This window comes from Podarcis bocagei, assembly GCF_964188305.1.
Source record: "Podarcis bocagei genome assembly, chromosome: 2".
Lineage (NCBI taxonomy): Eukaryota > Metazoa > Chordata > Lepidosauria > Squamata > Lacertidae > Podarcis > Podarcis bocagei.
Window position 1 is genome coordinate 58,044,302 of NC_138126.1, and position 23,583 is coordinate 58,067,884.

At 43.9% G+C, this 23,583-nt stretch overlaps 1 protein-coding gene and 1 long non-coding RNA gene across 3 annotated transcripts in view; one reads left to right on the forward strand and one right to left on the reverse strand.

The window, feature by feature from the left end:
* Positions 1-23,583, forward strand: part of PCBP4 (poly(rC) binding protein 4) — a 37,950-nt gene that overhangs the window by 7,805 nt on the left and 6,562 nt on the right. For both annotated transcript variants that reach the window (XM_081177893.1, XM_081177892.1), the window contains exons 2-11: positions 10,410-10,578; positions 11,276-11,299; positions 11,398-11,430; positions 12,326-12,442; positions 13,355-13,486; positions 15,348-15,476; positions 17,672-17,746; positions 20,282-20,326; positions 21,796-21,871; positions 23,063-23,115. In XM_081177893.1, coding sequence (XP_081034019.1) covers positions 10,468-10,578; positions 11,276-11,299; positions 11,398-11,430; positions 12,326-12,442; positions 13,355-13,486; positions 15,348-15,476; positions 17,672-17,746; positions 20,282-20,326; positions 21,796-21,871; positions 23,063-23,115 — 795 coding nt within the window. In that variant the 5' untranslated portion in view covers positions 10,410-10,467. The remainder of the gene's footprint in view (positions 1-10,409; positions 10,579-11,275; positions 11,300-11,397; positions 11,431-12,325; positions 12,443-13,354; positions 13,487-15,347; positions 15,477-17,671; positions 17,747-20,281; positions 20,327-21,795; positions 21,872-23,062; positions 23,116-23,583) is intronic.
* Positions 240-16,013, reverse strand: LOC308577867. Its single transcript, XR_014003734.1, has 4 exons — positions 15,659-16,013; positions 12,307-12,516; positions 10,063-10,106; positions 240-328 (listed from the first exon to the last, which is right to left on the reverse strand). It is a non-coding gene; the product is annotated as an uncharacterized lncRNA (long non-coding RNA).

Sequence of the window (23,583 nt, forward strand, 5' to 3'; positions counted from 1 at the left end):
CTTACCATCCTTTGCCCTAATTTTCAAGGGGTGGGAGAAGTCGTTCGAAAGGGCAACTAAACATCAAAACAAAAGCCAAATCAGGCCACTTTTTCATTTGTGCAGCACAATCCTAAGCATGCTTACCCAGAAGTAGATCTCAGTGGGCTCAATCGGATTTACTCCTTAGTCAGTAAGTATGTTTAGGATTGTAGCCTTAGGCTTCGGATTTTGGACGGAGTCAGATAACTCACAGGTGATTTCGGTTCAGCATTTTTTGTTTGTGATATTTACAGAGGCATGGACTGTGAACTTCATAGGGTGGAGGACTTGGGGTTGCCATGTATCCCTTAAAAAAAAAAAAAGACTGTTTATTTATTACCATTCCCCCAGAATTCGATAGCAGTGCTTTCATAGTTTTCTCTGATGTCCTTTTTGAAATTTTATCCAACCTGCATCCCTCGAGAGATAACGCAGGACTCCTCAGGTTCCTTCTCCTCCTGTGAAACACCCATCCTTTCCACCTCAAAAATTCAGTCCTACTGCTTTATAGCAGAAATCTGAAAGGGGCTGTAAAATGCCTACAGTAATCTACAGAGCGGACTTTGCCGTAACAGGATTCCCTGGCAGGGCAAAAATAACTACTAGGATTGTATGAGCAATAGATCCAGATTCCAAATGGACTCCCACTGTTGTTACACCATTGACTTCACTGTAGAAACTTCCAAACTAAGCCAGTTCTGAACGAGTCCCTGTGGTCACTAACAAAGGATCAGGGTATAAGTGGGATTAAATGCTTAAGGAGGTTGTGTTTCAATCACATGCAGGGGGTTATATTGATCACCTGCTCTGGAAAAATTAAGGGAGGAATTTTCTCCTCAAAACATGTTGCTGTGGTAGATCAGGCGAGTGGCTGTGGCGGCATGCCAGTGTGTGGCATAGGTAGTAGCTGATTTGTTGTTCCCAGGGAATAAGAAATATATATTTCAATCCTGATTTATTTGTACACTCCTTGTTCCACAGTAATTACTATAAATGCTTGTTTTAGGTCAAGGACTGAAACCTCTCTACCAGGAGAATGCTAATGCTGGCAGAATTTATTTCTTTTTAGTAATATTTGGTTAGGACAAAAGGGGGAGACAATGTTATTTGGCAGCAGTTGTTTATGGCACCATTTTGGCAACGGGTATGCCCCACTGCCCATTGACTTGTAGGTAAAAAAAAAAAGTATTGAAAACAGTCTATTAATGAATGTATTAGAAAACCAATCTCAGTGGAAGAATTAGCAAAATGGAACTAATTTGTGAACTTAGGGGCAGGGAAATAGGGGTAGAAAAATAAGCTTTGAAATCTAGGTTGGTTGTTCAGGGAGCACTTAGATTTGAAAGGGGCATGTGCATAAAATGCAGGGAGAGGCAAACCACCAAGGATGAATGTCCAAATATTATAGGGAGAGGTGTGTCAGAAGGGCTAAAGCTCAGAATGAGTGTAGGCTTGAAAGATGTTGAAAATAACAAAGGGGATGATGATTATTTCTATGTTAGGAGCAAGAGGAAGAAGAGGGAAATGGTAGATCTACTGCATGGAGAAGATGGAGATATGTTAGTGGGTAACAAAGGAGAATGAACTGATTAACTCTTCCTTTGCCCCAGCCCTCTCTTCTCCCACAAGCGATACTCTGCTCAACCTTGCAAAGATAGACCAAATGAGAGAGAGAGGGAAGTTGCAGCCCAAGATAAGTAAAGAGGCAATATAGCCCTCTAAACGAATTCAAATCTTCAGCACCAGATTAATTGCTTCCTAATGTTTATTTGTTTTCATTTTAGTTAAAATCAGTTAGACATAGCCTTCCACTAGAATGATCACACAAGACAGGTTATTTTTTTTAAAAAAACCAAAACAAAACATCAGAGCAACAGGTGGGGTACCCCAGGGTTCTGTCACGGGTCCAGTGTTGTGAAACATCTTTACAAATAACATGGACAAAGGATTAGAGGGAATACACATCCATTTTGTAGATGACATGAAGCTAGGAGCGGTAGCTAATCCCTTAGAAATAAAAACAGGATTCAGGATGACTGGGTCAAAACAAGATGAATTTCAACAGAGATAAATGTAACATTCTGCATTCCAGTTGGAAAAACCAAATGCACATAGAATGGGTGGCACGTGACTTGTTTGTTGAATTTATATCACACCCTTCCTTGCTAAGGAGGCCATGGCAGCAAATAGATACACAATTTAAAAACAAAAACAAAGCAAAAACTTTCTGAAACAGATTAAAACACTCTAAAAACAATTAGAATTAAAAACATCTAGAAGCAGTTGCAGTTGAAAACATTTTAAAAGCAATTACAGTTTAAAAGCATACTTCCATCCAACGATCTTGAGGTAGCCAGAACTAGACAGAAGCACGTGTAAAAAAAGATGATTGTAGGGGTTTTAGTTGGCCACAAGTCAAAACAGGAGTTGGCAGTGCAATGTGGCCGCTAAAAAGCTAATGCAATTCTATCAACAGAAATGCAGTGTTTGGCTCCACAAGAAGTAATGGCGCCATTACTTTTTGCTTTGGTCAGCTTTGATGTGAGATAGTGTTCTGGGCTGCACAACATATTGACAAACTGGAATGTGTTCAGAGACAATGGCAACAAAGATGGTGAGGATGTGGAGACCAAGTCCTATGGGGAAAGGCTGAAGGTACTGGGTATGTTTAGCCTGAAGATGAAAACATTTAAGAGAAAATATGATAGCTGTCTTCAAATACTTGAAAGGCTTTTGCATGGATGATGGAGCAAATTTGTTTTCTGTTACTCCAGACAGTAGGATGTGAGCTAACAGGTACAAACGATCAGAAAAGAGGTTTTGCCTTAAAAAGAGGAATTACTTCCTGATGCTAAGAGCTGTTTGACAACGGCAGAAATTATATTGGAAGGTGGTGAACTTTCTTTCATTAGAGGTTTCTAAGCCGATTGGGTGGCCACATATCAAGGATGCTCCAGCAGTAGATTTCTGCATTGTCAGGGAATAGGCTAGATTGAGGCACCACCCAATTTTATTATTCTTGGAGAACCATAGCATATATGCACCATTTCTTATTTTAATCCAGGAGCTTTCCGATCTCACTATTCATTCTGCTCTGAAATGTAATTTTCAGGTAACAAAAGTGCCATGCAGTATACAGCTTGCTATTTGTCATGAGATGTAAGAATAACCCAGGGCAAAATGAGTTAAATCTTAAACCATAAAAAGGTTTATCTTAGGGAAAACAGCAGAACATAATTTCAGATATAGAAAGCTACTTTTGCAAAATTCCTGAATAAAGCCCAACACTACGCATGTGCATTCAGAAGTAAGTCCCATTAAATTCTGTGGTACTTATGACCAGTTTGCAACTTTAGCTGAAGACAGTACATGTTAGAAATCAAGGCCAAAATGCTTGAAAGACCTGAAAATACCTGAAAAGTATAATGATTAAAAGGGTGGGTTTGAATTATTCCTCAACACATCAGAGTGTCATATTTGTCTCACTTGACCTTTAGCACTAGGAGGCCTGAATTTTTAAAAAGTTATCAATTGACCAAATGTCCTGAATAAACAGGACAACGTATTTTTTTTCTTCCATTTAAATTTTTTTTTTAATGAATGCTTATTTCAGTACTAATGAGGCAACGATGTATTTGCTATGCGTGTAAACTGGAGTTTGTGGCAAAATGTAATGGCTTTTGCTATTGCATGAGCGCCTATGGTTTTGTTTCTTTACTTTTCTGTATGATTTCCAAGGAATAGCTGAGGTTCAGAATAAAAGTCCTTTCATAAATATCGGTTTGCAATATTTGGGACTTCCCCACTTTTTGCTTTGTATTAAAGTGGCAAAGCAAAGCCAAGCCCTGTGTGTCTAGGACCAATCTTAGGCTGTGTAGGTAGTCCTGTTTACTCTGCATCCAGTGCACCCCCACAGCTGGTTTGCAAAGAGGTATGCACACAGTGTTAGCCACAAAATCCATGTGCATCCTAGCATTTTTTAAATTGAATACAGTGGTACCTCAGGTTACATACGCTTCAGGTTACAGACTCCGCTAACCCAGAAATAGTGCTTCAGGTTAAGAACTTTGCTTCAGGATGAGAACAGAAATCGTGCTCTGGTGGCGCGGCGGCAGCAGGAGGCCCCATTAGCTAAAGTGGTGCTTCAGGTTAAGAACAGTTTCAGGTTAAGAACACACAGCCTAATACCCACAACCAATAATTACTACATAATTGAAGTCTGTGGTTCTCTCTCTCTCTCTCTCTCTCTCTCTCTCTCTCTCTCTCACACACACACACACACACACACACACACACACGGTCTTCTGTCCTCTGCCTCAGAGGGGTCTTTTTCTGGAGCCTTTGTCTGACAGGAAAGAGGAGCCCTCCAAGCCCAGCAAATGAAAGAAGAGGCCTGATGGCTTCTCTTCTGTTGTCTCGCCTGCCATAACTTGTTGTTGTCCCAAACAAAGCCCCAGGTTTTCCTGGCACTCAGTCTCTCAGGCAAGAATAAAGGGGCTGGAGTCTAAATAAGCCCCCTGAGGACTCTTTGATAGGGACAGTTGCCGCCTGGGACAGCTGAGAAAGATCAGAAAGGGGGGTGGGTGTCCAGTGTCTGCATTTACACAGCTGTCGCCTTCTCGCCTCATCACTGGGTTAACTAGCATTTTCAGCCTGTTTTCCTTATGGATTTTCAGAAGGGACCTAAGACCATTTTGGCTCGGGTTATTGAAGAAACAAAAGGGGAGGGGGGCAGCCCATGCCCTCCGCTGCTGCTGCTGCTGCTGCTGCTGCTTCTGTGTCTCCTCGTTTCCCTCAGAAGAGGGTGATTAGGGACTCTGGTTGGGGGAGGGGAAGCACATGGGCTGGCACATCACTGTGTGGGTTTGCATTCCACAGATGCCTCCGATGATGCGCCTGACGCAGAGAGCCACACACATTATTAGCAGGAAGGTTGGGTTGGAGGCAGCATGGTGGAGGTTGCGCAGAGGGCAACGCTAGACCAAACATAGATCCAACAGGCAAATCAACACAGGCAGAGCACGGAGAGGAGTCTCTTGGAAAGGTCTTGTTTCCAAGATGATGAAAGAAGCAGAAAGCTCAGGTTGATTAATCTTAAGCAATGTGAATTATTATTGTTTTTGAGGACTGCCAAGGATGGGGCAGATCTGCTCTTAGGAATCATAGAACTGCAGTCAGAGAAAAGCGAGGAGCCTGAGGGGAAGTAAGGCACAGAAGCAAACGAAGTTCATCAGCACCGCTTACCTATGTTCTCCTTTTTCTGCTCAACTAAGACTAACCCTTTTTGTAAATGGAGATGGGGTGGACACACAAAAAGAAGCTTGGCCTCATTTGGCCCTTAACTACAAGGTTTTTAAAGTATGTTGGTTCCATCAAATTCTGGTATCCCCAGAACTTAGATTTCCTTGCTGAAGAGTTTTGGAAACTTTCAGTTGAGGTTTTGTGGTGGTACGTTTCTCACATGGGAGCACTGCTGTTTCTGATGCATGTGGCAGCAGGCACCCTCACATGCCTCCTCTTGAATATACATTGCATCATCAGATGGTTTGACGACAATCAAACGCAAAGAACATGTATCTGTTCACTTCAAAATTCATTTGAAAGCACGTTCTGTGAGACGTGGATAGATGTTCCCCATCCTTCCTAGTGCTTATAAAGACTAGAATGATTCTTTGATCTGGATGGTACTCCAGGAACATGAGAGCCCTGATGTCTTCACTGAAACAGTCAATCAATACTGGCTGCTCCCTGGGTATTGAGCATTAACTTGTTATTGTTGCCAGTGTGATGGAGGTGAGAGTGTCTTGCCTGCTGAACTTCCTAGCTTGTAATAATGGCTCCAGAGGACGTTTCTGTCCAACAGTTTTAATACTGAGTAAGTGGGCTTGGAATGCTTTCCCCTTTCCTACGTTTGAAGGATAGACAAGGCTCCATTGCTGGGGCTGCAGTTTGTTCTCCTATCTCTGAATCCACTTGACAGCCTGAATGAGGCTGCTCCATAAAGAAAGGGAGCGAAGGCCTTTGACAGCTGCTGTGCTCACTTCTGCTCCACCAGAAGCAAAAGGGTAAAAGGTGACGTCTGTACAAAGGTTTGCTGTGCGACCACTGAGCAAAGTGACAGATTCATGGCACAAAAAGCAGACATGGGAAAGCTGTCATCAATACACTTTGGACACATCCAAACTGGCAGTTTTTCACACAACTGCTGAAAATTGTATGAGCTTGTACAGTGTACATCCCGTTCCTTTTTCCTGCATGCTACTTCTTGAGTCCGTCCCCCCCCCAGCACCTGCCACCGCTGCCACAGAAATGCTTATTAAAGGGACATAATTTTCAGTGTGTTTTTTATTGAGTGTGGAGCAACTCTGCTCCTCATCTTCTTACCTCATCAAAGCGTTTTTTTAAATATCTTAAATGACAGCGAATGTACATTATTGTACTCATGCACCTACTGAATTATGTGTGTTAAGCTCTTTTAGCCAAAACCAAATCTACTTAGAAGCAACTTCATGATCCGTTCTCAATCTTCCTTGTCGCAAAACCTTAATTTTCCAGCAAGCTGCAATAACTTATTATTGTATGCACACATATTTATAATTCAGCAATTTCTTATTAAGTAAAAATAAAACAAAAATGATATCCAAACCCACTCTGGCATTTTAAGTGCACCTCTTAAGGGCTGGCTTTTTCCTCACCACATGCTCTGGCCATCATTTGCGGCTCTGATGCAGATTCCTTATCTTCACGACGTGTGGCTGATTGCAATCTAGGCTACGGCCTTCTGTGTGGTGGTGCCCATTCTGCCAAGTAGTTTGGCAGGCAAAGTGCACCAGGCCCCTTCACTGCTTGGTTTCAGGCAAGGGGTAAGGATGTTGCTGTTTAAAAAAGTCCTTCAGCTGATTATTTTTCTGCCTGATGCTTGGCTGTGTGCGAAATAGTACCATGACTTTTGTGATGTTAATGGCTGGGTTCAGAAAAAGTGATTGTTTTATATTTGATATATTGTTTTTGGTATTTGGATTTGTTAGCTGCCTTGAATTCCTTCGAAAGTAGGTGGAATGCAAGTTTTTAAAATAAAAATGAAACAAAAAAGTTATTGTCTAGCTTCCTCAAATATGAAAAGGCCCAAACCAAAATAGAATCAATAGGGTGTAGTTACAGTAGGGCCTGTCCAGACTTTTTTTTGGGGGGGGTACATTTGTGATAATTTGTGTTCATGATGCTTTTGGCGCAGTGACACATGACCCTGCTTTCAATACCGTGGAAAAAGCTTCATTTCCAGTCAGTGCATATTCTGCAATCTTCTGCTGATATCCTGAAACTTTTATTTAATGCCTGGTTTATTTTTAAATGCTCTGGTTTATTTTCGTCCTGCATTTGTTGCGCTATAGCCTCTGAGGCCAGCAATAATGTGGTAACATTGGGGAAGCATTGCAGAACAAACGACAGTCATACCTCATGTTACATTTGCTTCAGGTTGAGCGTTTTCAGGTTGCGTCCTGAGGCGACCCAGAAGTACCGGAAAGGGTTACTTCCGGGTTCCGCCAGTCACGCATGCGCAGACGTGCAAAATGACGTCATGCGCAGAAGCATGACGGGTGTCATAACCCGCTGGTGCAGGTTGCGTTCCTTTCAGGTTGCGAATGGGCCTCTGGAACGGATCCCGTTCGCAACAGAGGTACCACTGTAAAGCAGAATAAATCCACCCACTAATGCACTGTTATTGTCTCAATAACATGTTGCAGAAGACACCCGCAATAAAACACTAATCTGCAGGGGCCCATAGCACAGTGGAGAGAATGTTGGACTAGGACCAAGGAGAGAGACCTGGGGAAAATACTAGGACTGGTTGGTTGGTTGTGGCAGATTGAGTTTTGCTGTGCCCTAAAGGAAAAAGTGAAAGGAACTGTGACAAGAGCGATGGTCTGGCTGTACCTTTAATAGCAGGTGAGGTATAGAATAAGAAGCTTTGATGAATATTTCAGACTTTGCCTGATACTTGCCCGGTACAGTAGTATCTGAATTCCAAATTGTGCTTTCATCCAGCATGTGCCATGTCTCTAAATGCCTGCGCTGGATCATTTGAGTGCCCTCCTTTACATGCCTCACCTTGGCAGTGAGGATGTGTGTGCAGATTTTAGTTTATATTTATTGCCTAGCCCAGAATGATTAGTTAGGATTACAGTAAATTGCTGGCAGTAGATTGTTCTGATAAAAAGAGCTGTGCATCTACAGAAGGCCTCGCATTCTGTAATGAACGTGTTGACCTTAATTTTACAGTATTATCTTTCTTGAATAAAGTATTATCTTCCTTTTGAGAGGCTTCGTGAACGAGCCAGCTGAACATGTAAAATGCGTTAACTGTGTCATAATTCCCCTTCTGTGTCAGTTGCGATTTCTAACCCTCTCAAGTGAACTGAAGTTACCTTGCAAGCCGAAGTGGGCCTGAGTCCATGAAAGCTTATGACATAATACAGTTGCCTTCAAGGTGCCGTAAGACTAATTGCATTTTTGCTGCAACAGGCTAACATGGCTTCTACTCTATGTTGCAAGACAAAACACAGGAAGAGGAACACCTCCGGTCCACTTGGTTTGCAGAAAGTTGATAATCTTGCCCCTATTTTATAGCTGTAGTTCTTGGATTCACAAAAAAACCTATAATGGAGTAACTAGTCTAAACATTGAGAGGGGACTCTGCAGAAAACCCAGGAATTAAAACCAGATGATCCAAAGAATCTCTGAGGCAACTGCATTAATTCAAAGATTCTCCCTTTACAAAGAAATAGATATCAAAATAGGGTTGGGGGTGTTGCTAGATCCTTAAAATTTCATGGTGCAAATTTGCATATGCTAATTTATAGATATAGTTGAGCATTTAGGCATTTTTTTAGAGGGAGAGCCACCCTGTAAGCAAAGTAAATAAAACCAAACTTTTTAAAAGTTAATAACAACAGGGGGAAGGGGCTGAAGATCCTCAGCCCAGTCCAAAAGTCTTGAGGGTTGCCACAAGTGATGGTGGAAGAGAGGTTGAGAGTATTTGGGTAAAAATTGTAGGAGATGGAAACAACAGCAACTTTTCTGTGCGAGTCTTCTATAGACCACAAAGCTGTACTGAAGACATGGCTGATGCCTTTCTAGAACAGATTACCAAACATTCAGAAAAGAGAGATATAGTAGGGGAATTGCAGTCAAACATAACTACGCATAAGTGCTAATTACCGCACAAAGGGTTAAGAAAATAGACCTGGATTCCTAGACTCTGCTATGTCCCCCCTTCTCCGATGAGAAAGTGAAGCCTTCTCTTCCTGTTCCCACTCATTCCACTCCATGTAACTGACAAAGGAAAATGTTTCTAAGCAAGCTCTAAGCTTAGGGCACATGTTTGAAGCTATATTTCTGTGTTTACTACCCAAAAATATTCTGCCTATGTTCTCCTTGCTGCTGCTTGGATAAATGCATGAATCTGACCTTTGGAATGTTTTGTAAGTAAAGTGTTTTAAACTTAATTAACAGGGTATGGACTGTTCATTGTAAGAAGGGTAGAAAGAGAGCAGCACTGTTTGCAAGTGGATGAGATGGGATAAAAGGGTCTAACAACCTATATTCCTAGGACTATACTACTGCTTGACTTTTGTGTAAGTTCTACTACTGGGGACTCTCTCTTGCTAGCGGGTGAGTTTAGCCCTGTGTTTTGAATCCAGGCACCCAGCCTATTATTTTGCTATTTACCCCACACATATGGGTCACAGGGATTCATATTCCACCCCTCACCCCCCCACCCATATATATGGTATCTATGATATTCAAGAATTTCGCTCACTTGAACAGCAGCCAGCTATGCAATACACTGGAGGTGAGGGAGGGATTACACAGCTGGTCATTTCCATCACATATCTGAACAAAATGGAGATCAAGTGTTCAGCAGGACATGGTACTGTGGCTTTGACCCAGGGATCCCCACTTCATACCATCCAAGATCTCTGCAAATAGACTATCGAAATAAACCTGTCGAGAGGCAGGATATTCTTAAATGTCACCTACCTTTTAACCCAGATTGCATATGTATATCATCATTGTATGTTCTCCTGTTGGAGGGAGTTTGGGATATAAATCTGATTAATAAATCATAATGTTTGACTGAGTTTCTCTGAAGGGTTTTCAGTGAATTGCATCTGGAAAGGCTGCTATGTTTCCTTATGTGATGCTTCTCTTCATCGTTGTAATCATTATCCTCCAGGGCGCCCTGACTCTGAGACAAGAAGCATCAAAGGACGTTGCATGAAACTCAACCACTGCTTCCTCATCGCTGCAGCCCTGCCAACTCGCTGGGCTGATTTACAAGCAAGGTTCCTTCTGAGGCTCTTTTATTTCTCTCTCTGCGTCTACAGATTTGGCGCCTTCCGCTCCTGCTAGACCCTGGGAGTTGGTTTCCTTAGGAGCAGACCCATGCATTCCTACATCATGGCATCACCAGATAGGATGAGTGGCTCAGATAATGGACTAGACGAAGCAGAACTCAGCATCACTCTCACCCTTCGAATGCTTATGCATGGGAAGGTAAGTAAACAGAGACTCCCCTATTAGGTTGTGATCCTGATTTCGTTAGGGTCCATAGCAGACCTCTCATTGGATCAGATTTGCTGTTTGCCTTGGTGGGGAACATTGGCCATGATGCAAACCTAAGTCCCCAAACTCAGTGAGCCACTACCCTATTTCTAAATCAGGAGGGCGTCTTGAAATACTAGTCACATACACACCATATATTTAATGTACACGATTCTCCCTCCAACTTAGTTAAGGGTGCTGGGAGTTGTAGTTCTTTTATAGGTAAACTACAGTTCCCAGGATTCTTTGGGGGAAGCCATGTGCTTTAAATGTATCGTGTGGATGTGATTCTTTCCTACACCCAATACCTTTTCTGTGTGGGGAATCTTGAGCTGGAATTACAAAATAGGCTCAGCAGAAGACGTTGCCAAGGTGTCTGGATTAACATGTAAATTCACCGTAACATTTTTTATTTGTAAAGGCTCCAATAAGGAAGGTCTTGAGATTGCCAATGCCTGGGAAGAGGGATATCCCTCTCATTTAAGCTGTCAAATCCTGAAAGACCCATGTTTTCCGTTGGGGGGCGGGGGGGGGGGAGAAAAGTGCTGCCTTCTCATTTTGTGGCAGAAAGTATACAGACATTGCCAAACTCCTGCTGATTTGTAAATCTCCCTTAATTCAACTTCTCATGTCTTTTGTGTTTCTGCAGGAAGTTGGCAGTATCATAGGCAAGGTAAGATTGATGTAGGCTCTTGTGTGTGGCGGCTGTTTCTTTGTTGCATCTGTGAAGCTGCGGAAGTCTGACGAACTTTGTTGTCCTTAATCCAACAGAAAGGAGAGACTGTGAAGAGGATACGGGAACAAGTAAGTGTGGAAGTAATTCCATTCTAGATTGGAATTGGCTGCCGGTCAAACATGGAATGGTGTAGAATGCCTATACGATTCTGGACATTTTATCTGGTAAAAGGTTTTTTTGTGAGGAAAGTGGGTATCCTGAATGAGAATTGAGAAGAGTATGCAGAGAAATGTGAAGAGGCACAAGGCAGGGGAGCAGCCTGCACAAGCCTTGTTTGTCAGCATTTCTTTAAAATTCAGATGAAGTTTAAAGTTACATGATTATCCTACTGAGGGGAAATACCATAGCTCTGGTAGATAACATTTTGTGGATGCAGAAAACTCCAGGTTCAGTCCCTGGGGTTCTCCAGGGAGGACTGTGATTTGGGAAAGGCTTTTTTCCTCTGAAACCCGGGAGAGGGAGCCACTGTGAACTATTGTCAACAATAGAGTTAGATAGATCTGTTATCTGACAAAGGTGAGATGCAAATCAGTGACTTGAGATGCAGGGAGATTCCACCACCACCCCACTCCCTCACTGCTTTTCAAGACACATTTTTACATTGCTGTACACACCAGAGAGGGGGCAGGGATGTCTTTGCCCGGTGCAAATTCCCTGATTTGTTTCTCTGTGCTTTTAATCCCCTGAACACCTATTCAGTGAAGTGTCTGTGCATGTGCAACAGCTATCTCAATGGTCATGTGTGCACAGTGTGAGGCAGCTTCCTGTGTTCCTTAGAGAGGCAAGCGTTTCTCTCTCTCTCTCTCTCTCTCTCTCTCTCTCTCTCTCTCTCTCTCTCTCTTAGCTGCAAGTCTGTAATATGGAACCCATCTTACAGGATTCTTATATCAACAAAGCATTCTAAGCACTTGGTAGCAATGTTAAATTATTATTAATGACATTACTCATGGTTTGCTTTCTTAGAGTACAGCCAGGATCACAATTTCAGAGGGATCCTGTCCAGAACGGATCACCACTATCACAGGATCCACTGATGCAGTTTTTAGAGCTGTTTCCATGATTGCTTTCAAGCTGGAGGAGGTAAGGTGGTCACTCAGTTCTACCTCCACATGGCGGTGTCTCCTCCTCAGTTTCAGTGCCTTGTACAGATGAAACTGGAGGATGTGGTACCAAAAGAAATAATCAATCAATCAATCTTTATTATAGTCCAGAGAACCAACAAATCATTACAAAGCAATGCACAATTCAGACAGCCTACCTCCAGGTTAAACAAGCATTTTGTTCAGACTTAAAGATAGGGATCATTGGTTCTTGCAACCACCGATAAAAACTTTGCCACTGCTGTTCTAGCGTTTGTCTGGTCTTCCAGTAGGAACCTGACATAGTGAGCCTCTGATTTTCCCAGGAAAGGTACCAGCAAGGGTAATATCAGTTCAGCCCTGGCTTGTCCGTATTTACACAGTGCAGCAAAATATGTTTTATAGAATCGATGTCTTAGGCACACAAGCAAAGCCTGTCCTGGTAGGGAACTCCTCTCAACCTGCCATCCAACACTGCGGAAGGAAAAAGGTTTAGTCTGGCTTTGGTGATTAACCTTCGATAATTTGGTACTGTCAGGTTTTTAATGTAAGGTGTTAACTTAAAGACATGCCCATATTGTACTCCTACTGCCAACGGAATACAGACTGTGTGTGATCGAGATCACAAGTCACTGTGTGTATTATCCCATAATCTTTGCTTTGACGTCTTTAGGGCGCCTTCATAACCCAGGTAATAAAGTTGGGGGGGGGGTGACAGACCAATAGAGGTGGCTTTTCTATCCATGGTTTTCTGCCATTTGCTGACAAACTCCTCATTGGTCAGGTGTTGGTATCAGACCATCTGAGTGTCACAACAGCAGTGGTGTATCCAGAATGGTCCTATGCACACTACTACCAAAAAGGTGATTCTGAAGGAACCCACTGAATCTTGAACCTCATGGTTTTGTTTCAGGATCTGGGAACAGGAGCTGCCAATGGAGGAACTGTCTCCAGGCCACCTGTCACACTGAGGCTGGTCATTCCAGCCAGCCAATGTGGCTCACTCATTGGCAAAGCAGGAGCCAAAATCAAGGAGATCCGAGAGGTAAAAACTTTGGAAATCAGTTATCTGAGGTCTTCTCCTATTGCTTCATTCCTTTCCATTCCATGGACAAGAACACCTGTTTCTTCTACGTTTGTTTTCTGTACCTGAACCATTTTTCTTCCTAGTTTTCATATTTGCTACTCATCCTAAGCTACCTGAATGAACTTTTTATAAAACTAGGGTCTGCCATTCCCCTGCATTAACTCCCCAGAACTTCCTCTTCTCACCCCATGCAGGTACTAAGCTCACTTTTCACCTTCCCAACCCCATTTCTAGGCTTCTCTCATCTGTTCTGCAGCTCCACTTCACACCTGTTTGCATCTCCACCCCCGTGTCCACGCCTCCCCCTCCTTTTGTTCAACCCCCCCTTGTACACAAACCACCCCCATGGGAACCTCCTGCTTCTTCCTCCACCCACACATTGCAAATATGAAGCACCCTTTTTACCTTCTGTCCAGTTCTGAAGCCACCATCTCCGCCTATTCTGCAGTCTTGCATGCTCATGCTTTTCTCTTCAACCCCATTTGCTTGCCTCCTTCTCACCTTTACTCCTTTCCCCCCTCCACCTGCCTCCTTAGTTTTCTCAATTCTTTCTTGCACATAGATCCCCCCCCCGCATTTCCATGCCTTATGCCAGGGGTCCTGCAACACGCCTGTCACGATGCCCATGGTGTGGCCCAGTCCCGCTGCCGGCTAGCTGGCCCCTCTGTCCATGGCTGTGGCAGGTTTACCTCAGCCGCGGGTGGCAAGACTTCAGATTGGCTGCAGGAACTTCCTACAGCCAATCCGAAGCTGCACTAGCGTTGCCGCCTGCCCAGAAGCCGTGCCAGCGTCGCGGAAGTCAGTCCCCGCGTGGGCGAGGCATCCGCAGCGCACAGGGACTGACCGAGCGGGCAGCAGGGTCCGCGGGCTGGATTTATGAGCCTGGGGAGGCGCATCTGGCCCCCGGGCTGTAGTTTGCCAGCCCCTGCCTTATGCGCTCTCCTATTGTGCAGCCACTTTTGCGCACACACAACATTATCACCTTTGTCGCCCGTTTCCTACTTCCTACTTACAAATCTCCCTTCCCCACAGACCTCCCACATTTTCATGCCTTTTCCTCTCTCCTGTTCTGCAGTTTCCTATCAGCATGGGGTGTGTATGCAAAGCTGATATATGTTACTGCATCTTTAAGAGCAAAGCTGTCATTTGGCTTGCTCAGTTAGGGAGAATTAAATGGATGGGTGGTGTGTGTGTGTGTGTGTGTGTGTGTAGTTGGTTGTTAATAACATATTGTCAGGGACTCTTAATGAGTGTGTGGTAGAGGGTTGGAGACTGACCCAGGGGAGACTGATTAATGGGGTTTGGTGCCCCTCGTGAGGCACGAATGAAAGAGTAAAAAATCTGAAACTGCCATTTCCCCCCCTTTCACTGTCTGTCCTTTCTCACTGTACTCAAACAGCGGCAGAAATTTGAGTAAAGCAGAGATGGAGGGTCATAGAAATGAAAACTGGTTTTAAACAACAGCAGAGGTTTGAGGAAAGCAGGGATAGAGAGACATTGAGGAGTTGTTTATTTTTTTTAAAAAAAACAGTTTTATAGAAATAGAATAGGTGGTATACAAATTTAATAAATAAGAAATAATAGTAATAAACAAAATTTTGAGCTAAACTACAAACATTTCTTTGAGAGGGTCTCATGAATTCTTTTAATTGCATGTAGATTAATCTCTGCTTAGGAAATCATACCATTAGAAGAAGACTCTGAAATACTTCCCTTCTAGTGATCCATGTGCTGTTTCTGACCTGGCTCTTCTCTGGGTGGGCAGGGTTCATCAGAATGCCCAGAAAGACTGAGAATTTGCTTTTGTCCCCTAACACAGACCACAGGAGCACAAGTCCAAGTGGCTGGAGACCTCCTCCCCAACTCCACCGAGAGGGCTGTGACAGTCTCTGGAGTACCAGATGCCATCATCCAGTGCGTGCGACAGATCTGCGCTGTCATCTTGGAGGTATGGGTCACTGGGTCCACCTCATCAGGCGAGGACAACACAAGGCTGGGTATCTACATCTCCAAATTAGACTGTCCTACATTTCCTTCCAAACATGCATGGATAATTGTTAGAAAATGCCACCCCACTGGTGATAATACTTATAAGCTGGACGCACCCCTTCCCAGCTGGTTTTGCTGTACCTTTCTTTCCACGGATCTGATGCTTCTGTTTCTTGGGTCCCTGCTTCCTTTTCCTTTTCCTGCACTTCTCTTTCAGCTGGAGCCCATCACTGTGGCTTTGTTCAGAGACCAGGGTTATCAGCCATATCTAGCGTAAGGAACAGTACTGCCTTTGTGACATCGGCTGCCATTGCACCAATCAGCACTCTCAACTATCATTGCCCCCTTTGTTAGGACACAGTTGAGAATGGGGATTGGTGCTATGGGTGCTGATGTCACAAACATAAGTCACATTGGCTCCCCCCCCCCTTAAAGCAGAAGAAATCAGTGATATTCCCCTTTGATTTTTTCAACCCTCCAAAGCAGATTTGGGGAGGGGGTGCATATGGTGTGGGGGGGGGGAGTTCCGTTTTGTAAATCCTTAACAGCTGGATATTGCCCAATATAATTCATTTATATCATTGTAAATCTGACCAAAGAAGGGGTGTATACCTGCAAGCACCAATATCCTCCTACCTATCTGCCTTTCTACTCTAAGGGGAAAATGTACCGGATCCCTGTAACTTTTCCCCTGTAAGGAGAAGAAGAACAGCTGGGTGGGTGTTTTGATTACAAAAAAAGTGTCCATGGGGAAAGGGTTAAACATACTTTCCCTACTATGCTACTGTTGAATCAGAAAGAAAGAAAGAAAGAGAGGGAGAGGAAGGAAGGAAGGAAGGAAGGAAGGAAGGAAGGAAGGAAGGAGGGAAGGAGGGAGGTGGGACATAGGAAGCTACCTTGCACCAAGTCTGAACTTTGCTCCGACTATCTCTGTTGTCTTCACTGGCTGCCAGCAGCTCTCCAGCACTTCAGATTGGGATCTTTCCTGGCCCTGCCTAGAGATGCCTGGAGAATCAAACTTGGGACCTTCTACATGCAGAACGGATGCTCTGCCACTTACCTACACTCCTTTCCTTCAGTGGCTGCTCACATGTCAGATCTAGTTTGGCCCATAGTGAACACTGTTTGCAGATGAATTCTGCCCTAGATGTCTCATGGTAGCTTCAGTCCGCATGAATGGCACCTGCAGTAAATCTGACAGCCCTGTCAAAAGTTGGTTCCATCAGTGGAATATATATCACCCTTTCCTTGCTGCCAGTGTCATGAAGTCACACATTGCTCCTTAACACAATGCATGTGAAATCACAGAATCAGATAATATCCTCTGAAAATCTCCAGCAAAGGGAGGGTGCACCATCCCTTGAGGTCACTGGTTCCATGGCAGAATTGCTGTTATCAGGGCCAGATTTTGGTAATATGGTGTCCTGAGCAAGGACAAAATTTGGCACTCCCCCAATATTTCCTATTTTCACAATTATTCATTTTGGTACAGTTGTTTTTTAATAGATCTTCTTAGTAGGTACCTGTATAAACATAGGTAGTAGTAGTAGTAGTAGTAGTAGTAGTAGTAGTAGTAGTAGTATTTTGTTCCCCCTTGGCTCAGCGCCCTCTGCGGGAGAACCACCCAAACCAACTTAAATCTGGTGCTTCTCCATCTGAAATTTCCCCTCCTGAAACTGAAAGTTATTAGATCTAGTATCGCTCTCTGGAGGAACTGAGAACCAGATTTTGCCTTCTTCTGTGTGGCAGCCCTTCCAAGAATTTGAGGAGTGCCATCATGTCCCCCTCTCAGTCTTCTCTTCTCCAAAATAAACATACCAGCTCATGAGGAAAGACTGAAAGAACATACCTAGTCCCTTCAACCTTTTCCTCATGGGACTGTTTTTTTTTTTAAACTGCATGCCACCTTTATTGTTCTCCTCTGAACCAGGCATCCCTAGGCACTACTCATATCATATCATACCAAGCAGGAGTTAGTTAAAGATAATCCCAGCCAGTGCCTATTTTGCAACTCAAAGAAATCCATCGGAATGCACAGGAAGTAACAAGGGTACCATGGCCATTAGGATGTCATGGGTGGGGGGATACTGATGGGATGGGATGGAAGTGGTATTGTGTATATGGTACAGTGATTCCTCCTTTGGTTTCCTTCAGTCTCCACCAAAAGGCGCCACTATTCCCTACCACCCCAGCCTGTCCTTGGGATCAGTTCTTCTTTCAGCCAATCAGGTAAGGGACTTATAAATTCACAGGAGACCATTTTTCTGTTGAGGTTAAAAAGAGAGAGAACCATTAGGCTTTGGTTCTTTTGTTACCCTGTAATCAAAGGGTGAGTAAGACTGCGGCCTGCCAGTTACAGATAGGTAGCCGTGTTGGTCTGCCATAGTCAAAATAAAAAATAAATAAATAAAATAAAATTCCTTCCTGTAGCACCTTAAAGACCAACTAAGTTAGTTCTTGGTATAAGCTTTCGTGTGCATGCACACTTCTTCAGATACACGGCCTGCCAGATGTTGTTGTGCGGTGACAACTTCTTTCTTCACTGCCCATTGGCCATGCTGGCTGGGGCTGATGAGAGTTGGAGTTCAACAACATCTGGAGAGCCACTGGTTTTCCCCACGCCTACATTCACCACCACATCAAATATTAAGCCAGATTAGAAAGTATCAGAATGACTTAATGGGTATTGATTTTACCTTTCCACCTTGACTTCTGGCTTCTTCCGTGTCATGTGACCAAGCACTTGCTGTCAGATCCCTCAGAGACCATATATACAAGGACCACCTTGGCTGTGAGTCCTAGGAAACTTGCTCCCTGCCTTGCAGGCTTTTCCACATCTGGCCTGGGAGGGCGGGGCCCTGACTGACTCCAGCTGCAAAAGCTGAGGCTGCTGAACAGACTCTTGGTATTGATAGGGGGTTTTGTGGGCTGGGGGGGTGGGGAGGTGTTGCTGTTGTTGCTGTTAATTTTTTGTATGCTTAAACCAGCAATAGCGCAATGGAATCTTTTAAAGTTTACAGAGAAAAAGGAGAATCTACGTTACGGTGAACCAGTTTATAGGATGTGGGGATTTAACATGGATATTTTGCTATATGCCAAAAATAACATCTGCTATTTTGTTAAAAGTTGTTTATCCTTGCAACATTCTGCCCTGCTGCGATGCACACAGTCAGGTTTAACAAATGTTGCCACTCAAGCACATCTGAGTATTGACAGCCAGTAAAAAGCAGAACTTATTTACCAGATGACCAAAAATCGAGGCTGAAAAGCGTTGATTGGCTGAATAAAATAAAATTACAACTGTATAAGAACAATTTATCTCAGTGAGATGGTGACCTAGTTCCCACACAATGGTGCTAGACAATGAGCCTAAAGCTTATCGGTATCAGCAAACAGATTATATTAGGTGTAAATCTGTAATGTGCTGCCCCATTTCAAATCTACTTTAAGCTTTCATTTACTATGAAATGATGCATAACTGATTTGAATTTTATATTAGGAGGAACAATTACTCATCTGCATTTCAGCCAGATGAAATCATCATAATTTGGGGTCAATAGAATAAACTATTCTGAATTTAAGTGAAATAGAAGACCTAACACACTGAGTTTGGAAATACCACATATATTAAAGATAAGAGGGAGAATTGCACAGATGCATCTGACTTCATTATTTACTAGTGTCCTCCTAGTGGTGCAGCTATAAAACTGCTTGCACATTTGCGTAGCTAAGCAGGGTCCAGTATGGTTTCAAATTAGATGGGGAATCGTCTGTTGAGATTCCTGCATCACGGGGGGGGGGGGGGGGTTGGACCAGATGACCCTCGGGATCCCAACTCTACAAGTCTACAATTCTATGATTATAATTATCATCTATGTTTTATTCTACAATCATTTTCTAAGGTTTTGTTTGTGTATGTTCTAAAAGTTTAACTTTAAGCTTTTGGTGAGTGAAATGAATGAGATTCACTCCTCCCATATTGCTTATTCATTTGTTTCTGGGTAGGATGATGAAACTGCTTATGGGATTTCTACAGCCTCTTTCTGGCTGGTCTTAGTCCTTTCCTCACCTTAAAACTGGCATTTCAGTAACAACAGTAGTTATCAGGAAGTCTACTTTCTTGCGAGCTTCTCTCCCTGCCCCCCCAATTTCTTATTTATTTAAGTCCTTTGAGATTTACCATCAACAAAATACAAATGACAAGTAAGCCCATCCATTCTTATTCCCAGTTCTGGCGCCAGCACCCAGTGTAGGTAGGCATTTGCCAAGGATCATTTACAGCAGCAAGGCCCCCTGGGGCTGATGCCTTGCCTTGGCTCCCTGAGCTCTTGCTGGCCCTTAAGGACCTGGCAGCACCAGTGTCCCTGCAACCCCACTCTCTTGCTTGCTAACTTGTGAGCTGACTTATCCTGTGCTGTAATGAGCCAGGAGCCACATGGCTGCTCTGCTTCCAGTTCATTTCAGTACCAGCACTGTGAGGGTAAGCCCACTCTCATGGGCAAGCACAAGGGGGAATCTGGCAGCTGCCTAGCGCTCACAAACATGCGTGCTTACCTGCCAGCAATGCCTCATGAGCCTGCACAAGGGGGAGTGGGAGGCTGGTGGCTACTAACCGTGCTACCTTTACCAGAGGGTCAGAGTGGTGGCAAGCACTGGCAGGCAGCAAGGGTAGTTTCCCCAGCCCCCTTCCAAAATCTGGAACTGGGCCTATTCATTCTCTTACATTTTTGATAGCACTGTTCTCCTTTGTCATCCTTTTTTCAGGGATTCTCCATGCAAGGACAGTACAGTGGTATGTCTCAAGCAGAGGTAAGTCAAGCTTTACAAACTAAAAGGAGGCTCCATTTTGAATTCACACTTCCAAGTAGTTCAATGTATGGCTAGGACCAGCTTCTTCAAGCCTTCACCTTCCATTGTTCCCCATGTCTTGTTGTGCTGCTTGCCTGTTCCGGACTTGCCATTCTGCCTCCCCATTCTGTCCCTCCTGGCATCCAGATGGCAAATCCTGGTACCTCCAGACATCTTTCTTTGGCGATCACTCATAGCCAAGTAAGATTGTCTTCAATGAACACTGTTTTAACAGTGAGTCTGTAAGTGACTGTGGAGGCCAATTCTGGATCAACACGTCCTTCCACAGTGGGGGACATAGGTTTCCTGGCGGGAGTTGATCACGGTGAGGGTTTGCCAAGCGTGCCTTCCTCTTAGCACGCTCCTGAGTTTGAGCATCTTCAAAGCTCATGACACCTTTGGTAAAGGCTGTTCTCCAATTGGAGCGCTCACAGGCCAGTGTTTCCCAATTATCAGTGTTTATACTACATTTTTTGGATTTGCCTTAAACTCTTTTGTTGACCACCAAGATTACGCTTACCATTTTAAAGTTCAGAATAGAGTAGTTCCATTAGAAGACGATAATCAGACTTCCACACAATACGACCAGTCCAACAAAGTTGAAGAATCATTGCTTCGACACTGGTGATCTTTGCTTCCAGACATAGCTGGGCTCCAACTCCCATCAGCCCCAACAGGCATGGCCAATGGCTAGGCTATGGATGATGGGAGCTGTAATCCAGCAACGTTTGGAGAGTACCTTGTTGGGTAAGGCTATACAATAATTTATGACAGCAGGCAGCATCACTGGTAACTTTCACTTTATTCCATTTCATATACCATATTTTTCCATGTATAAAATGATGCCTTTTGCAAAAAAAGAAAGAAAGAAAAAGGCAAAAATTGGATGTCATCTTATACACGTATAGTGAATGCAGAGGGGGGAGGTGTGATTAATGGCAGCAGCAAGCAGTAAATTGGCAGTGGTGATTGGGCAGGTGATTGGCTGTGGCTGGGGCAAGGCCTGCTGGTGATTGGCTGTGGCTGCAGCAATTGGGCAGGCAATTGGCCGCTACAGCAAGTGGACGGGTGGGCTGTTGGTGGCGGTGAGTGGACAGACAATTGGCGGCCGTAGTGAGGTGTGTGATCAGCAGTGGCTGTGGCAAGTGATCGGCAATGGCAGGCAGGCGGGTGAGCGATTGGTGGAAGTGACCTCCCCCCCAAGCTAAACTTAATTTCGGGTTAAAAAAAATAGGGGTCGTCTTATACATGGGGGCATCTTATACATGAAAATATATGGTAATTAAATTTCACATGCTCAGTACTATACCTCAGGAGTAGCCAACGCTTGTATTCTAGGTGTATGGCTGACCCATCTACTTCCTAATGTGAGCAGGTAGATGGGAACGCAGGTTTTGCTGTCATTCCACTGACTTCTTCCTCTCATATAGGTGTCGAAGTTGCAGCAGCTTTCTGGGCAGCCTGTCTCATTCGCTTCATTGGGACAATCTCCGTCAATAGTAGCAGGTGAGGAACCCTAAAGAGCTATGAAGCCACTTAAACTCCCACAATCCTCTGTGGCAGACTATGGCCCTAGGGGCTTACTCAGATGAACAGTGAGCCTGTGCTCCAGCTGCCTTTAGGCAACAGGTCTCCACGAAAAGAACATGGTGCACGAATAATTGGCCCTAGAATGGGGAATGCAGGACCTTCAAAGAACTAAATAAATTAGCAAAATGCTCATGAAATGATGGAGAAGGGAGGGGGTTAGCTTTGTTGGAACCTACCACTTGGTCTTTTTTGAAAGGCTGGATCAGCACTCTTATGCTAGAGTGGGATACCAGAAGGAGAACTGGAGCATTTATCTTCTGACTCAGGAAAAGCTGTGGCCATCCAGATATTGCTGGACTACAAAGCCCATCGTCCCTGACCATTAGCCACACAGTTTGGGGATAATGCGCATGTCAGTCCAACGGTATCTGGAAGGTCACATGTTCTGCATCCCTGCTCTGTATTTTATTTTTATTTTATTTTTTTAAAAAGCACAACACTGGATAAATACAAGACTAAAAACGGGAGTGCACTCTCTGGCATGTGCACACACATAAATAAGGGAGGTGGGTATGATTTTTTTTCTGAGAATCTCGAACTCTTGGTTACAAAAACAACAAAAGAATCTGAAGGCAAGTGTACTTTTTCGTATAAGGGAATGTGGATTCACGCATACGTACTTACGATTGCCAGGGGAAAGATGTAGACATACCCCCCCCCTCTCTCTCTTACCCCACCATACTTGTCAACAGGATTTTTTTTAATTCATTATGAAAAATAATCCAAGGATTTTCCACCTAGGATTTTTTCTTATTATGTTAAAAGAACAGCATTAACCAATGGGAGTCTGCATCAGACAGGAGGAGGGCAGCACAGTCTCCCTTAGTCTAAAATTAGTCCGGTGTAATGTGACCCAAGCAAAGTGGCATAAAACAAAAGCCTCTTCTTGGAGCTTCTGATGGCTTTGCAGTAGCTGGGAAACGGTCCAGTCCTGTTTACGTGCCTCCTGCTCTTTGCACCGTGCAGTGCCTGGAAAGGATTCTTTGGGTTTCCCTTCTTCTGTAGCCTTGTGATGTGGTCATCCTAGCGCTCCTCCTTTTAGGAAGGCAAGAAAGAGCCAGGACAGAACAGCCCCAGTAAAGTTGTGCTTCTTTTCTCCCTTTTCAGCACTGGACACGAACGCTCAAAATAGCTCTCAGGAGTTCCTGGTTCCTAACGATGTAAGTTTGCCTCTACAAACTACAGTTCCCAAATATATTTTGGGGGTAGTCATGTGCTTTAAATGTATGGTGTACATTTAGTAAGCTCACACACGTGTCCACAGAGGTATTCCTTGGTGCTCATAGGGTCCTCCCCATCCCACTTGGTGCTTGAAAGAAGCTTCGTATCGCAGCCAAAGGGAATAAATTGTGGTGTGTGTTGAGTTGTGTGCGTTGTGCCCATTATAGTTCCCCCGGTTTGCAAATGTGTGCATGGGCCCCAAAAGGTTATAATCGGAGCCAAACCCATTCTACTCTTTATGGAGATCTTCAGAGAGTGATTCCATTCAAACAAAAGTTGAACAGCCCTAAATATTTTGCTGCAGAGTCCTTTGGCTTCTTTCTCAGTCAAAACTAGGTTGGAAAAGGGGACAGGGCTCTTGCAGTTTCAACTGTTGTGTAGAAGAGGAAATTTCACCAGGTGTAGCT